The sequence below is a fragment of the Pistacia vera genome, unplaced genomic scaffold (genome assembly GCF_008641045.1).
Source record: "Pistacia vera cultivar Batoury unplaced genomic scaffold, PisVer_v2 Contig470, whole genome shotgun sequence".
Classification (NCBI taxonomy): Eukaryota; Viridiplantae; Streptophyta; class Magnoliopsida; order Sapindales; family Anacardiaceae; genus Pistacia; species Pistacia vera.
The window spans coordinates 870,250-887,927 of NW_022196302.1; the positions used below are offsets into that span (position 1 = coordinate 870,250).

Sequence of the window (17,678 nt, forward strand, 5' to 3'; positions counted from 1 at the left end):
ATTCATCATCAATCTCATCTCAATTTCTCAATAATCACAACATATGCATATTTAAAAGAAATCTCTACTCACTTGAATTCTTAAATTTTAGCTTAAGTTGGATTTTGAGTGGAATTTACTTACCTTGTGCTTGAGTAGTCTCTCCTAAGCTCTCTATTCTCGTTGGATTCCAATCTTCTCTTAACCCTAAGCATAAACTTCATAAGAACTCAACCTTTACACAAATAAATCATAGATAAAGAGCTTGAATCCATACCTTTTAATACCTAGAATCAAAACCCTATGAAAAACCACTTAAAAGCCCTCAAAATCCTTGGAGGATTGAATGACAATTTGAGAGAAATTGGGGAAAGAGTGTGGCGGTGGAGAAGAAGAATGAAGGGTTTCAAACCCTTAACACTTTAATTTATAACCACACTTTCCCATTTTGCCCTTGCTCTTTCTTGGAAATTCCATCTATGTCCCTTAGTCAATTTACAATAATGCCCTCATTTTTAATGCATTCTCTATGAAATTCTATCTCTTTTCACTCTCTACAATTTCAACTAATTTTGAGTGAAAAGACCATTTTACCCCTAATGAAAGTTTAAGGGATTTTCTCTACATTTTTCTCAAAATGACTTTAACAAAATTTCAACTAAGGGCCAACCAATATTAACAATATATCAAACCAAATAAAAGCAAAACAATAAACATTCAAGCAATACACCATAACTTAGCTACGTACCTCAAGTGGGGCGTTACAAATATTGATGCTTATTTTCATTGAAACAGTTTTCATGACTTTAAAACTTCTTAATAGATCTCATTATTCCCTTATAACTTTAACTAAAATGTATTATGTTGTTAGTTTTCAACTGCAACTACAATATATTATAGATTGTGAAAGCTTTTACGATTGAAGAAGGTTAAGAGAAATTGATTAAAAAAAAAAATTTTTTTAATGATTGAGAGTGTTTGGGCCAGTTTACGTGGACTTCAACTAGTTTCTCGGGACCCTGAAACTATTGGCCGGGTAAGAACTCTAGTGGCTATCCCTATTAGCATCCGAGAAATGATTTGAATTCAAGACCTCTTAAGTAATATACCCAGGAGTCTTTATCGAATCATTCAGCCACCAAAAAATAATTAAAATTGAGTAAAATTGAAATGGTTGGAGTTTAACATTTTTCTCTGTTTATAATCAATTTATTTTTTTCTGTTTTATTGAGGAAATTGAAGAGTTTTTGTTTTTAGTTTACAACATAATTTTTGGTTACCTATTGAAGTTTCATTTCGTTTTGAAAACAAAGCCTTACGCGCAACAAGCATGTTTCATGATTAGGTATGAACTGAATTACTTGATCATCAATTTATTGCTTTATTACTCATCAACACCATAAGAAGAGCAGTCTAAACCAATTGAAATTTCCAATGATTCAAACAAACATGATGTCAAAACTCAAAACCAAAGTCATAGCGCGGGTCTTTCATCTACGTAAAATATAATTTCCAACAAAAAGTTTCAAAATATATTTTAGAAAAAAAAAAAAATTTAGGGTTTGAAAAAGATAAGAATTAACATACGGAAGTACTAAAGGATAATTACCACTTTAAAAATATATATTAAAAAAATTATTATTAAAGTTTAAGAAGAAACTGATGGGCATAAATAACACCACCCATTTTAAGGGTGTGTTCGGTTTAAGGGTATTTGACATTACTCTAGTAACGTCATCTTATATTTTTACATTACCACGTTTGGTTGTTAAGTAATAACATATTCCAATAATCTTCCAAAACCAATAGCAATTATTATTGGTTATCTAGGTGGTAATCTAAATATTACTATTTTCTTAGGTATTCTAAAATTACTTGGTAATCTTAATTTTTTTATAATATTACCCATAATGATTAAAATTTTTGGACAGTAATGTCCTTGTTTTTAACACAATTTATAAGAACATTCATGGACTGTTTAATTCTTATACGTAAGATTTTTAGGACATTATTACCCTTGAACTTGAACCAAATTACCCAAGACAGATGGCTGGATCTGGCCACCATGTAACGACTCACTTGAGGTACGTAGTTATTGTTTCTTCTTTTGCTCTTATTTGAGTTGGTTTCTTGGTAATATTGTTTGGTTGACCTTTGATTGAGTGTTATGTTGAATACTTGCCCTGAAATTGGTTGAAAATAGAAGAAATTCAGTGTTCCAAGCTTCGCCAGGGCGAAGAAGAATCTTCGCCGCGGCGAAGGGGTGTTGAAGCCACGGGAAGCTGCTGGATAGTTTCACCGTGGCGACAGAAGCTTCCTTGCCGCGGCGACAGGCCGACCAAAATGTTTGTTAAGTTTTAGATATTTTCTTCCCTAAGGGCAATTTGACCGTTCTACCCCTAATTAGCAGGAAAAGTGGGGAGTAAAATGTAAGGAATTTTCATGGAGAATATGTTGCTATGGGGGTGTGTTTGTAATGAATCAAAGGATATAGATAGAATTCCCAAAGAAGAGTAAGGGCAAAATGGGAATGCTTGTGTATAAATTTCATTAAAAGGAATTAAGTCATTGCAAACCCTTCATTCTTCTTCTCCATCGCCACTCTCCTCTCTTGCTTCCTCTCAATTTCTCTTTCTTTTGATCAAGGAGTTTTAAAGGGCTTTTGGAGTGATTTGGGGTAGAAAATCAACCTAAGGCATCCTAAGGTAAGGATTCTTGCTTTGGTTGTGAAGCTTTGTGAGTTTTAGTATATATTGAATATTGAGGGTTTTTGTTCTTTTGTTTAAGAGTAGAGAAAAAGTCAAGCAAACCAAGTGAAAGGAAGAGTTAGTGAAATCTCTCCATAACAAGGTAAGTAAATCCCAACCCAAGTTGAGATTTGAGAATTTTCTTGATTAGGGTTTTGATAGCACTTATGTATGTATGTTATATACATGTTATATGCCATGTTATTGAGGCTTAAATAGAGATTTCTAGTGCTTTGTGATTGTTTATACCTTTCAAATATAAGAAGTGAGTTGTGGGTTGGAAAGGTAGTTTGAGATGGAATTGAAGGGTATTGAGGAATCCTTTTGGAAGTGTCTTTCTTTGGCAGGATATGTGGCTATGTGAGGGGGTTTCTCCCCATTTTGGATGGTTAGAGAAAGATTTAGAATTATTGTTATAGTAGAGTTTTATTATGCACTTGAGTTGTTTGATGAAATGCCTAATAGAGGTTTGAGTATGAGTAGTGAACCTTAATTCTTGCAACATTGCATGTTGGCATTTCATAAGTGCATTAGTGGAGATGAACCATCCATAGGCATTAATTGTGCATTGAGAAGTGACCTAAGAAAGAGTAGGAAACTTTGTGTATGCACTTGCTCTATGAGTAGAGAACTTTGTGGATGCAACTACTCTAAGGGTAGAGAGAATGAGAAGTGCTAGAATAGAGTGAATGAGAAGAGTATTAGAAATGGGTTGATGCTTTGTGATCATCACCCGACAGTTATGAGAATCGGGTTGATGCTTTGTGATCACCACCCGAATAGCTATTAGAAATGGGTTGATGCTTTGTGATCATCACCCGATAAGTATTAGAAACGGGTGGATGCTTTGTGACCACCACCCGGTTAGTTATTAGAAAAGGGGTTGATGCTTTGTGATCATCATCCGACATTTATTAGAAGTGGGTTGATGCTTTGTGATCATCACCCGACAGTGATTAGAGACGGGTTAATGCTTGGTGATCGTTACCCAAAAGTCATGAGAAACGGGTAGGTGCTAGGTGGTCTCCACCCGATAGTTAGGAAAACCGAGTAGGTGCTTTGTGATCCCCACTCGGTAGTCACTAAGAACGGGTTGGTACTGTGTGAATTCCACCCGATAGTCATGGAGAGTGAGATGGTGCTGTGTGAACGCCATCCGGCCGTACCTCCGGTAAGATGAGGCCATGATGTTTAGTAGAAACAGAAATAGAAACAGAAATAGTATAAGGAAAGAATTAAGAGTTATACATACGGGGATAGACAGATAGAGGGTTTTACTTACTGAGCATTATTTTGTGCTCACCCCGTTATTTTCCTTTGTGGATGCAGGATCTAGGTGTTGATGCAGTCGGAGGGGCGTCGGCAAGCGAGGAGCAATAGCTACACTGTTTCCCCTGTTTTGTCTTTTAAAATGGCACTTTTGCAAATGACGTTCTTTGTGTACAAAAGCATATGACTAATAATAAAAAGGAAAAGTTTTGGGCCCATTTTCTATTGTTATTATGCATGCATTGTACTAGTTTACAGTAGTTGTTACACACCAGCATCAATTGCCACCACTGGCAGTAGGTCAACATCATCAGAACGACGCACAACTGGCTAGATCTTGTCGGTCGTGTGTCGATATGGTCGTTTTCAACCATATTGATGGCCTGAAATAGCCCGATCTATTCTTGCTGTTAACGACCATAGATCTAGCCGTTAGTGGCCATAATAAATCTGGCCATTTATGACTAGAATGGATTTGGTCATTTTCGGCAAGAATGAATCCGGTTGTTTTTGGCCAAATTCATAGCTCTTGCCGTTTTTGGCTAGATACTGTTTCCAGCCATCAATCTGGCCAGAAACTACCAGATCAACCCATAGCTGGCCATATCCGGCCGGTCGTGTATCGTTTAGGCCACGATCGATAGTGGCTCTGGTGGGAAGGAGTATTTTTGTTAAAATTAAACTTTTATTGTGGCTGAGGTGTTTTAACAAAATCTTACATGTAGGGGGTTAAAAAAATATTCCAAATAGTAATAATTTAATAGTATTTAAAAAAAAATGGCAATTCAAAAATCTATATAACATACCCACTAATTTATTTCTCTCAACCAAACATATTAGTATAATATACTTACCAATTTATTCTAATATAACCAAACACATTTAATATAATATTTTCAATAATTTCAAGGTAATTTATCTTTTCATTAATATTACATTCCCATGAATACAGTATTCTCTTAACCGAACGTACCATGAATCCTTAATCAAATTGTCATTTTGAGTTTTTGGTGAGTCAAAATTGGCCACAAAATTACATGCACTTTCCCAAAGATAGCCTGGTTCATGATTATAGTTGAGCCCCCTTGTTTATGTTTAAAAGTAAGGTCGTCAATCAATCATCATTATTTACCAAAAAGTAACGTCAATATTATATTTACAAAACAACTCTATGATATAGAATTGAATGTTTATTCCAACCATACAATTGGAATAACATTTTTTTTTTATAACAAGTAAAATTTAAGTTTTTTTTTCTTTTTTTTTTTAACAAGTGTAAATCATTAATATTAATTCCCCACATCCTCATCACGAATAAAGGTGGTCCTACATGTACCCAAACGAATGGGACAATTTGTCATCCTTACCCAAATCTAAATATAATTTTGAAAAATAAAAAAAAAAACACAAAGGTATATAAAAGTTTCAGATTCCAAACGAAAACCCACTTTTTCCTATACCTTCCCACCAGAAAACTAAAAAAGAACCCAATCCAAACCCTCGTTTAAAAGAGAAGATAAATTTGGTTCTTGCTTGTGGAATATCTTTAATGAAATAGCATTGAGATGATCATGCCATATTAAAGGGAGGCTGTGTCACAAAATTTTAAGTTTTGTAATTAAACTTTGCAGCCATAATATCTCAACACTTACATGAGTTAGGTTCTGATACCCAATTTGAGTTGATGACCTTAATATTATTAGTTGCTTTTTCAAACTCCAAGATCTCAAGTTTCCTCGCAAATATACACAATATCCAGAAGTTAACCTTTTATTATCAACATCAATTTCCTACTTAGCTTTTAACGATAGACCATGATCAATGAGATCTATTAGATATCTAAATATTCTTTTAATTGCCTTCCAATGTATATACAATGGTTTTGCAGTAATCGACAAACTTTATCGATACAATGAGATATATCTAAGTCCTGGTTATAATCTCTATTTTAAAATCTGAACCGGATCGACTGGTCCAACTGGTTCAACGGAAAATCGACCTTCACTTTGATCTGGTTATTCCTAAAGCCCGATCATTGTATTTAAACCAGATTGAGCTGGTTATGGATCGGTGGAATAGTACCAAACCTTTGGTCCACCCAGCTCGGTAGCTAAACCGGGTCAATTAAAAGCATAATCCCTAAAAACAAAACAATCTCACATCATCCAATTATGCTTTGCATCCTTCAATATCTTCAATCTTGATTCTTCACTCTAAAGAGGATCGAATCCAAATCCTAAATCTCCAACAAAGCCAACAACTGAAGAAATAGAATAAAGCTTGAAATTTTGTTACATTCTTCAATCTCACCTTATTCAATCTCGACTTAAAGCCAAATCTTACCTTCTTCTTCATCAAAATCCAATTAAAATCTCAATCAAAATCTCATTTGTCTCTATAAACTTACAATCATACAACAACTGAAGAAATAGAATAAAGCTTGAAATTCTATCAGCCAAGTAAATCGACCTTACATGCTAGGATCTCACTGAAAATTTTCTCACGCAAACATGATTGTTTTCACTTTCTATTAAAAAAAAAAAAAAAAATTTGACCTCCTCTGTTTCTATTTTAACCTTTAATATAACCTTATCACCAAATCTTCAATATATGACATATCATTGCCATTAATGAATTTTCTATCAATCACTTTTCTTTGAAAACAACATTTTTTTTTTAACCTTATTACCCTTGGTTTATGATTTCACTAGTCCAACTGGTCGGTCCAACCAACCGATCGAACCAAGACCCGACCAGTTGACCGGTCACCCCTTGAGTCAGGTTTTAAAACAATGGTTAAAATAATAGAATGTAAAGCTCCAACTATGTTATGTAAAGAAAAATTGTTTTCAATAGGCTAACTGCTAAACTACACAAGATGCATGTTTCAAGCAAATGCATATTGAATTCTTATTGTTCGTAGAGGCAGGTTGTAAGAGTTTTGATAGGGTTGACATCAAAAATGGCCAGAGAAGGAAATACAAAGGGACGAAGGAGGAAGAGTTAGATGAGTTTTTGGACACCACTGATGCAGTTGGAGCTTATATTTTTCAACACATCGGTTGGGAAGTTGCAGGATGGATGTGAATGAGGAAGAGAATGCTGTAAGATTTGAATGGCTAAAGATGGGTAGCTAAAGGCTTATTTGCGTGTGAGAATCCAATGATCACACTATTCACAGCACGACCTATTGCATTTCCATGAAGATTGCATAGGTATTGCTCAAACATAAACCATTGGCACAGAAATGCTCTTGAAAATCATTCACCTCTTTACATTTGGTATTAAAGTTATACAATAAGAATACAACATCCGACTGTGTATCTGATAAACCTGCGGTGCATAAGGTGTACACCCTTAAGGGGCGTAATAGACATTAAGAAGGTTGTTATGGTGTAGGGTCCACAAATCACAGGTGTAGGGTGGGTAGGAGTCTGTGATGAGAATAAGAATTGTGTGAGTAAGGGCAATTGTGGAAAGGGTTAGTATATAAGCAGGATGAGTCTCAGTAGCAGTTAGTTTTTTGGATGATCAAATAATGGAGGTTCCTGTCTCCTCGAAATGCTAGGATTTATGGTTACAAATTCATTTCATTCCATTATCTTCTGATTCCATTTTTTTTCTGCTATCTAATTAATATAAATATAGCTGAGGTTATACAGATTGTGTTTCTTGCATTATTTTTGTTGTGGATTGGTTGTGGATTGGGTCTGATTGCATGTGATCCTATCATTTGGTATCAGAGCCAGAGTGGGGAATGATAAAATCCAAAATGGAGAATAGGATGGATAACGTGGAGAAGGAGATGAATACAATAAAGGAAGACACAAGTACCTTGAAGATTGACATGGGTAATGTTAAGGAATATTTGACAGAAATGAGGGAATTAATGCGCATGAGAGAAGAAAGAGATGGAAGAAGAGACCTAGAAAGAGAGAAATCCTCTTCATCAGCAGAGAACCAGAATACCGGGGGAGAAAAGGAACCAGATCGAGGAGATAGTAGGGAAGTTGGGAAAGAGCAGAAACAGAACACGCAAGCTGGAGTTGCCAATCTTCAATGGTGAAGATCCATATGGATGGTCCTTCAGAGCAGATCGTTACTTCACCATCAATCGTTATCAGGAGACAGAGATGGTAGAAGCAGCAGCAGTTTGCATGGAGGGGAGAGCTCTGAGCTGGTATCAATGGGTAGAATCCAAAGCACCATTTCAGTCATGGGATGCATTCAAAACAGCACTGATTGATCGATTTCGACCATTATTTAAGGGATCTGCCTATGAGGCCTTAGTAGCCTTGAAGCAGGATGGGACAGTCACAAAGTACCTAGAACAGTTTGAAGCCAACGCTGCACCATTGAAGGATCTAGGTGAAGATCTGTTAAAGGGGATTTTTGCAAATGGGTTGAAGGAGGAAATTAAAGCTGAAATCAGCTAACTTCATTGTTTGGGTTGATGGACCAGGCCCACAGGGTGGAAGAAAGGAATTGGGTGTTAGAAAAGTATAGGCCAAATCATTTAAAAATCAAATGGGTAGAGGGGAGCCTTATTCACGGGTCAGCCCAAACCCAAATACCTCATGCCCAAACTGGTGGAATACCAGCGCAAAGTCCCCAAATCCCCTTTCGTTTTCGTCAAACTCCAATAAGGGACCTGAGCGAAGGGAGAAATCGACAGAGTTTGTGGGGTTTAGTAACTGGAACGACAAATTTCAACGACTCTGCGAGGCCGAAATACAGTTCAAAAGAGAGCGTGGGCTGTGCTATCGTTGTGACAAAAAATTTGGGCCAAACCACAGGTGTAAGAACATATCTCTACAAGTGCTACTCCTCCTGGATGATGAAGATGCAAACCCACCAAAAATTGAGACAGAAACTGACGATGAACCCAAACGTGAAGGTAAATCTTTAGCTCTTTCGATGAACTCCATCGTGGGTATCTCTTCGGGAAAAACTTTGAAGTTAAAAGGGTAGATTGGGGATGAGAGTGTGATGGTGTTGGTGGATAGTAGGGCTTCCCACAATTTCGTTTCCTATGAGATTGTACAGAAGCTAGCGCTGAAGGTGGAAAAGGGAGACCCTTTGGAGTAATGGTAGGGGATGGATGTACCATTCGGGGAGAGGGAATTTGTAAGGCAGTTAGGCTGAAACTCCAGGGGCTTGAGATCCAGCAGGAGTTTTTCCCGTTTGAATTAGGAGGTGCAGACATCATGTTGGGAATTACATGGTTGAGTAGTTTGGGAGATGTGAGTTCCAATTGGAAGAGTCTAACGATGGAGTTTGAATGGGAAGGAAAAAGGGTTAAGTTGCGAGGGGATCCTTTACTGGTGAAAACTGAAGTCTCACTGAAGACTATGGTCAGGTCCTTGCATTCTACGGGAACTGGCTACGTAGTGGAGTTTGGAGCCATAAGGTTGAAGGAAGATTCAAAGCAGGAGGAAACTAATCCTAAAATAATAGAGGTGATAGAAACTTATCCCCATTTGTTTGACCAGAATCCTAAACTACCTCCCCATAGGGTCCACGACCATGCCATAGAACTCCAATCAGGTTCCAAACCCCCAAACATCAGACCATACAAATATTCGTACTTTCAAAAGAATGAAATCGAAAAGCTGGTTGGGGAAATATTGACTGCTGGGATTATTCAACCTAGTGTTAGCCCGTATGCCAGCTCTGTTCTATTAGTCAAAAAGAAAGATGGGAGTTGACGATTTTGTGTGGATTATTGGGCATTAAATGACATTACGATACCCGACAAATTCCCAATTCCGACCATTGAAGAGTTACTTGATGAGTTGGCTAGGGCTACGATGTTCACAAAACTGGATTTAAAGTCAAGATACCACCAAATCAGGGTATGAGATGTTGATGTTCCAAAGACAGTTTTCCGCACTCATGAAGGGCATTATGAGTTCCTTGTTATGCCCTTCGGACTCACTAATGTCCCCTCAACATTCCAAGCTTTAATGAACTCAGTGTTTAGGCCTGTCCTACGCAAATTCATCCTGGTTTTCTTTGATGATATCTTTATATATAGCCTTAGCATCTCCACCCACATCCAACATTTCAGATTTTGAAGGAACACGAGTTGGTTGTTAACAAGAAACAATGTTCGTTTGGCCAATCTAAGCTAGAGTATTTGGGTCACCTGGTCTCGACAAAGGGAGTGGAGACAGATTCGAAAAAGATTGAGGCCATGGTGTCTTGGCCACAACCACTGAATGTGAAGGGTTTGAAAGGATTTCTTGGATTGACAGGTTATTATAGGAGATTTGTAAAAGGGTATGGTTCCATCGCACAGCCCCTTACTCAACTACTAAAAAAAGACTCCTTCACTTGGAATGACTCAACCCAATTGGCTTTTGATAGACTCAAGGAAGCCATGACTACTGTACCAGTTTTGGTAGTCCCAGATTTCACACTTCCATTTGAGATTCAGACAGATGCATCCGGTAGAGGCCTTGGGTTTATTTTGGTGCAGTAGTCTCGCCCCATAGCCTTCGTCAGCAAGGCCTTTTCCCCTACAGCCAAGCTTAAATCGGTTTACGAGCGAGAATTGATGGCCATTGTCTTTGCGGTCAAGAAGTGGAGCCACTATTTGCTCGGCAGGAAATTCATAATAAAACTGATTAGCGCAGCCTCCAATTTTTAACGGACTAGAGATCAAAAACCCTAGAACAACACAAGTGGATTTCCAAGCTCATGGGGTTTACCTTTGCAATTCAGTACTATCCAGGGGCTTCAAATAGAGTGGCAGACGCTCTTTCAAGAAGAGAATACGGGACTGAATTGGCCAACCTGACAGCCTTATCTATGGTACAATTTTCAAAGTATGAGGACATGGCATCGGAGGCACAAACTAATCCGAAACTACGGGTAATTTTACAGGACCTTCTCCTTGATTCTTCTAGTCAACCCAACTATCAACTCCGCAGGAGCTGCCTATTCTATAAGAACATGCTGGTAATTCTGAAAGGGTTCAGGTTTGTTTCAACATTACTTGTTGAGTTCCACCAGAGTCTCAGTGGAGGACACTCAGGTTTCTTCAGAACATATAAGAGGGTGTCATCGGTGGTTTACTAGGATGGTATTCGCGGAGATATACAACGCTATATCAAGGCATGCACTACCTGTCAACTAAACAAACAGTTGTCGTTAAAACCAACCAGACTCCTACAGCCCCTGCCCATTCCAAATCAGGTTTTTGAGGATCTCTCTAAAGAACTTTATCAGGGGACTACCACGTTCAAAAGGAGTGGACACCATTTTTGTGGTCGTTGACTGCCTTACCAAATACATCCATTTATTTTGTCTTGGTCACCCCTACATGGCCAAGGATGTGGCTGCCATATTTGTTAAAGAAGTGATCAAGCTCCATGGCTTTCCGAATTTCATTGTTTCTGATAGAGACAAAATTTTCATGAGTCAATTTTGGCAGGAATTGTTCAAGGCTACTGGCACTGTCCTGAAATTTAGTTTGGCTTACCATCCACAAACAGATGGACAAATAGAGGTGGTCAATAGGTGCCTCGACGCTTATCTCCATTGTTTTTGCAGTTCTCAGCCACGATAATGGCCTATGTGGCTTACTTGGGCTAAATTCTGGTACAACACAACGTATCACGACTCCATCCGAATGACCCCCTTTAAAGCCCTCTATGGAAGAGATCCCCCCACTCTTTTAAAATTCACAAACTGCCCCTCAGCTATGGAAGATGTAAATGTCCAAATGAATGAGAGGAATTCCATGTTAAAGGAGCTTAAGGATAATTTAGCTTTAGCTCAAGCTCACATGAAGAAAAATACTGACCTTCATCGACGAGACGAGTGTTTCCAACTTGTGACTCAGTTTTTCTGAAGCTACAGCCCTACAGGTTTAAATCTCTTGCCCGGAAGATGAATGAAAAACTCAGTCCGTGCTTCTATGGTCTTTACACTGTTTTGGAATGAATTGGACCAGTGGCTTATAAATTGGACCTGCCTCCCACGGCCCATATTCATCCTGTCTTCCATATTTCTCAGCTCAAAAGGAGCTTACATCAATCGGTGCCCATCAAACCCTTACCGGAATCACTTTCTGAAGACCTAGAATTATTGGTCCAACCAACTGCAGTCCTCTTTGTGCGTACTCTCTTAGATGTCTCTAAGGAGGTCCTCATCAAATGGCAGAATCTACCTGAGTTTGAAGCCACCTGGGAACCGTATGAAGTGATTAAAACGCAGTTTCCTCAATTTCACCTTCAGGACAAGGTGACTCTTCAAAAGGGGAAGGGGGGGGGGGGGGGGGGGGGGGGGGGGGGGGGGGGGGGGGGGGGGGGGGGCGCGCGATATTGATAAACCTGTGGTGCATAAAGGTGTGCGCGATATTGATAAACCTGTGGTGCATAAGGTGTACACCCTTACGGGGCGTAATAGACATTAAGAAGGTTGTTATGGTGTAGGGTCCACAAATCACAGGCGTAGGGTGGGTAGGAGTCTGTTATGAGAATAAGAATTGTTTGAGTAAGGGCAATTGTGGAAAGGGTTAGTATATAAGCAGGATGAGTCTCAATAGCAGTTAGTTTTTTGGATGATCAAATAGTGGAGGTTCCTGGCTCCTCGAAATGCTAGGATTTATGGCTACAAATTCATTTCATTCCATTATCTTCTGATTCCATTTGTTTTCTGCTATCTGATTAATATAAATAGAGTAATACTACATTTACACCACTCATTACACAATTTTCATTACACCATAATGTGACATATCCTACATCCACACAAATTTTTAATTATTTTGAATTTTTAATATTATAATAAAATAATTATTAGTAAAATGGTGATGGTGTAATAAAAATGATGTAATGGATGGTGTAAATGTAGCATTACTCATATAAATATAGCTGAGGTTATAAAGATTGTGTTTCTTGCATTATTTTTGTTGTGGATTGGGTCTGGTTGCAGGTGATCCTATCAGTATCTTCATTGTATCATCTCAGAATCCTTCTATCTCCACTGAATGGAAATAGATGGCAAATAACTCAACAGTCTCGTTTAGGAAAATTTTCTAAATCGGTGTTTATTGCATTTCCTGGCAAGACCGTGTTTGCTCACAACTTTAAAACTCCATTTCTGAAATAAATGAACATCTGTACCAAAAACAAAAGAGAAATCAGTGGACGGAGAATATAACTGCAAAATTAATTGCAAGTATTTTGGTAGCGGTATAAAATATCTAAAAGAAACACCACAATTCTCTTAACCACAAAACAGTCAATTTTAAAAGGCAATATAAGAAAGTTTCACCCTTCCTGCTTCATCATCAGCAAATATTCAATTGATTCATTTCATCAAAATTCGTAAAAAGTATGAAGAATAGGAACAACAGGCTTGTATCATCGATTTGCTCATTTGACAGTTGGTTTAACTGCTTTCTCAGCAGCATCATCAAGATCTTCTGCTGTTATTAGTGTATAACAACTTTCCTGCAGAACCATTAGGGAAAATGAAGCTTCATAACAGAACCTTTAGTTTATGAAGTTTTATATCATATCAAAATTCTCATTCAAAAGATTTTTCACATCAGCTTGAATTCCATATTTACTTCAAGTATCTCTTTCGCTGGTCAACATCGGTGCCTTCAAGTCGAACTCCCACTAGTATTTTTTAGGGCGAACTTGTGTACAAGACCAAACAAAAATATTGCTATTAGTATAACTCCTGGAGACAATTGAAATATTCAACGCTGGCCATCACCAACAATTTTCCGTTGCTCTTTCCATTTTCACATTAGTGGAGAAAATAGGCCATCCTTCCACTTATTCCAAAGTTACATTCATAGAAAAAGTTTGGAATAAAAAGGTGAAAATTGTAGGCAATATTATAGAAGATGAGTAACTGACTGAAAGTACAAATTCAGGTACTGAAAAGGGCAGATAGTCCAGTACAATTTCATGCATTTAAAATGGTAAGAATTGGTTTACATAAAATCCAAAACAATTTAATGCACTGCTCACCTGTTTAGCGGTATTAACAATTCCGCTTGCAACTACATCACACTTCATTATTCCTCCACATATGTTTACCAAAAATTGCTTAGATTTTCTCCATGGAAGTTAATATTAAATGCCTCAGCTACCTGTTCCACAAAATTATTGAATAAAAAATGAATCCCAGATGGCACAAAGAAAAAATAAATACATTACTACTGGATGGTCAGACGAGCCCACTTATTCAAAATCATTGACAGAGCAGAATAGTAATACAATACAAGCAGTAAAAACAGAGTATTGAATCATTACCTGCCTACTGCGTCTAGAGAATTGTACCATTGCTAATCCAGCACTATTGACCATACAATTAAGTTTATGCTCAGTTCCATTAATGTGCCCTCACAAAAGAGTTAGCACAATTTCTTTCACTAGGCCTGCAATTGAAAGGATCCGCTTTGTTAAATGTATATTACCATTTAACTCTAGCAATTTGCAAGGTTTGATCCGATGGCTATGACAAATAAGTAGATGTTAAGCCCTTAGTTGCAATTTCCAATGAATTTTGTAGTGAATCAATGATTCAGAGAACTCAAAAACTTAGAAGAAAAGCCCTTAGTTGCAATTTCTAATGAATTTTGTAGTGAATCACTGATTCATAGACCTCAAAAACTTGAAAGAAATATAGCTGAAGTGTTTTGGCTTTAACTCACATTTTCTTACGATTTATTGTCCCATTATCAATTCCCGAACTTTCATACGTGAATAGTATCAATCATAATCATTCCCATTCTTTTTCATATTTTTATATTAAAATCCAAGTTTTAAGATGAATAAAGCAACAACAATCTAACATCTGTAGACTATAGTTTATCATAGAGGCTTACGATGAAGATTGGAAAGAAATATAATCTACTTATTCTATTAAGGCATTCTTCTAAGTTTTCACTTCTATTATTTTTAAAAATTTACAATACACCACTCTGATTTGCATCTGCTTAATGTTTGAATAGAAGCTCAGGCTTGATTGCTTCTTTGTTGTTTAATGGTAAAAATGTTTTAACATGTGAAATTACGAAAAAGTGGTTTTGGCTTGGAGTACTTTGCTTTCCAGTTTATACTTCATATTTTCCTCTCCCATATGGATCTATTTTTGTCTTGTTATCTTTTTAATAAAAGTATTTTCTCTTGATATGAGTAAATTTGGTCAAATTTAGCTCAAAAAAAGAATAAAACAAAAAGAAATCACAACCATATACAACAACGGTAATACTCGTTAAAAAGTTGGAGACAGTTATTAATGATGAAGGTAGGCTCAAAGTAAAATAGATTTGACCAAGATGATTCATGTGCATAGGAAATTTACATCTAAAAAAGTTGAATCCATATGACAAACATACCATGAAAATATATAAAATGAATAGAAAATAAATAAACGGAGTACTTGATTAAAATAAAACAAATACACATACTACTTACCAGCATAATTCATTTGCACATTAACAGTCTCCAAGGAAGATTCATGTGCAATATCATTTTGAGAAAGCTTAGGTGCTGTCGGCTTCTCCCTCGTATCAAGGAATGTCTCTGCATTTTCGAACATTTGCCTCCGCAGAACACCATGCACTCTACCAAGAAGCTGCTTCTTCAATGAATCAAAAGCCAAATCCAACCTCTAGCTGCTCCATTGCATTTACATTGTACATGAACAGACCATAATAAAGATCAAAGCTATCTCCAGCTGTGTGCTGCACCAATTTCAACAAAGTCTCATAGCCTTTAGTGTTAATTGGTGTCGACTCTAACCCCAACTTCTCCAAAATTCTTCCAATTGTCTACTTCTTGGTCAACCACTTGCAAACCTAATTTAGCAGTTAGCTGCCAAATGCAAGATGTCATGAGAAGAACAGGCTGAGTGAATCTATCTTGATAGATAATTTCATTTAATTAAAATAGAAAAATGGCCCACCCTTTATAACCGATATACTGTGTGAGAAAACTTCCAAAGACGATTTAGATTGCTATCAAATATTGGTGGGCAAGACAGAACAAATAGAAATTAGGGGCACAAATTTCTCATAACCATTGAACAAAAGTAAAATGGAACTGTGTAACAATAACCAACAATACCAAAAACCTTTTAGAACCAACTGATTCTACTGTTATTCAGAGTGCATTTCGCTTTTCATTTAGTCAATTACAGGAGATATAATGATATGAAAACATATGGGTAGAGGAAATTACAGGAGATAAATGAATAGTACCTGAACATTTGAGAAGACGGTAGGCTGAACGAAGTAACCTCTGGTGCCAAATCTGTCACCTCCACAATCAAGGGTTGCATTGCTTTCAATGCCTGACCTTATGTACCTAAGCTGGCTTAAGATTCGGTAAAACCAGTGAAAGCAAGCTGCAATAGTAGTGGCGATGGTTTAATCACTCGTATTCTAAAAACCACGAGATAATGAACAACGGCTAAGCCTATAATAAAATAATGCCCAATGTAAGTGGCAAATGCTCAGATTGGGTTCCAAAAGACCAGGTCGATTTGTGTCCACATAATTGATTAGGTTATCAACTCATCAAGCTATTAGATTCAACAGTTAACACCGTTATGCGTATAGAAATGATGAGCAAGGATGTTAAAGTTCAAAATATACCTAGTCCACATCCATATGGCTGGCAAGAGGCGCACCAACGGTTGGACCATGGCCAGAAACTATATTCAGAACACCTGGGGGAAGACCAGCCTATGAAATGATGCAATTTTGATTAGAAGCTCAAAAACCATAGTAAAGTAAGAACAGGAAAATAGAAAAATCATGCGGAACAATAATAGAGGAATTTGCAATATCCCAATTTATTAACTTGTATTTAGCATTTCTTTCATGTTTCATTGGCAATAAGTAACGAAGTGATTAATGAAATGCTTGGGAGTCGTTAACCCGATATTTTAGAACCTTCTGTATTTGCTAGAAGGCTGACGACATGCATCTATCCATAGTTTGCGATGACGATAAAATGATAGTCAAAAGGTTTGAAAATGACAATTATCCACTTTCTATCCAACTCTGTTAATAAATTCCGTTTAAAAAAGGATAATATAATAATTTTATATCTATTAATTTTAAATTCATCAATAAAATCCTAAACTTTTTTTATCATATTTTTTTATTTTATTTTTCTCTTCTCTCTCTTATCTTCTTCATCATCTCTCGCTTCTCTTTCTTTCTTTTTTCTCCGTCTTTTGACTCTTTTACCTCCTCCCCTTCTCTTTTTTACTTTTTCTTCTCCCTCTTTTTCCTTCTCTCTTTCCTTTCTTCTCCAGTTCTTCATCTTTTCCCTCCCCCCTTCTCTTTTTTCCTTTTCTTCTCCCTCTTTTCCCTTCTCTTTCTTTCCTTTCTTCTCCGTCTTTTCCCTCCTCCCTTCTCTTTTCTTCCTTTCTTCTCGGTCAGGACCTCCACCAGCTCCAAACCCGCCACCAGAACCACCAAATACAACCATCACCACCATCACAAACCACCACAAATTTCAAACACTTCCAACCCAAACTGTAAAAAGTTATAAAAATTTGAAAAAAAATTAAAAATTAAAAAACTGAAGAGGAAAAGACCACCAAATACAACCATCACCACCGCCACAAACCACCACAAGCTTCAGACACTTCCAACCCAAACCGTAAAAAATTATAAAATTTTGAAAAAATTTAAAAACT

At 37.0% G+C, this 17,678-nt stretch overlaps 1 protein-coding gene and 1 long non-coding RNA gene across 5 annotated transcripts; one reads left to right on the forward strand and one right to left on the reverse strand.

Moving 5' to 3' along the window:
* Window positions 1–10,697: 10,697 nt before the first annotated feature.
* Window positions 10,698–11,078, forward strand: LOC116146017. Its single transcript, XM_031431426.1, has one exon. It carries the CDS (start codon window positions 10,698–10,700, stop codon window positions 11,076–11,078), a length of 381 nt encoding a protein of 126 aa, XP_031287286.1.
* Window positions 11,079–12,821: 1,743 nt separating this feature from the next.
* On the reverse strand, window positions 12,822–17,103 carry LOC116146054. 4 transcript variants are annotated; one of them, XR_004130462.1, is made up of 6 exons: window positions 16,624–17,103; window positions 16,228–16,373; window positions 15,443–15,841; window positions 14,276–14,400; window positions 13,991–14,112; window positions 12,822–13,123 (listed from the first exon to the last, which is right to left on the reverse strand). It is a non-coding gene; the product is annotated as an uncharacterized LOC116146054 (long non-coding RNA). The 4 variants fall into 4 exon arrangements; XR_004130460.1 differs by lacking the exon at window positions 12,822–13,123 and adding an exon at window positions 13,158–13,650; XR_004130461.1 differs by lacking the exon at window positions 12,822–13,123 and adding an exon at window positions 15,933–15,984 and having other exon boundaries at window positions 13,158–14,112.
* Window positions 17,104–17,678: the final 575 nt, after the last annotated feature.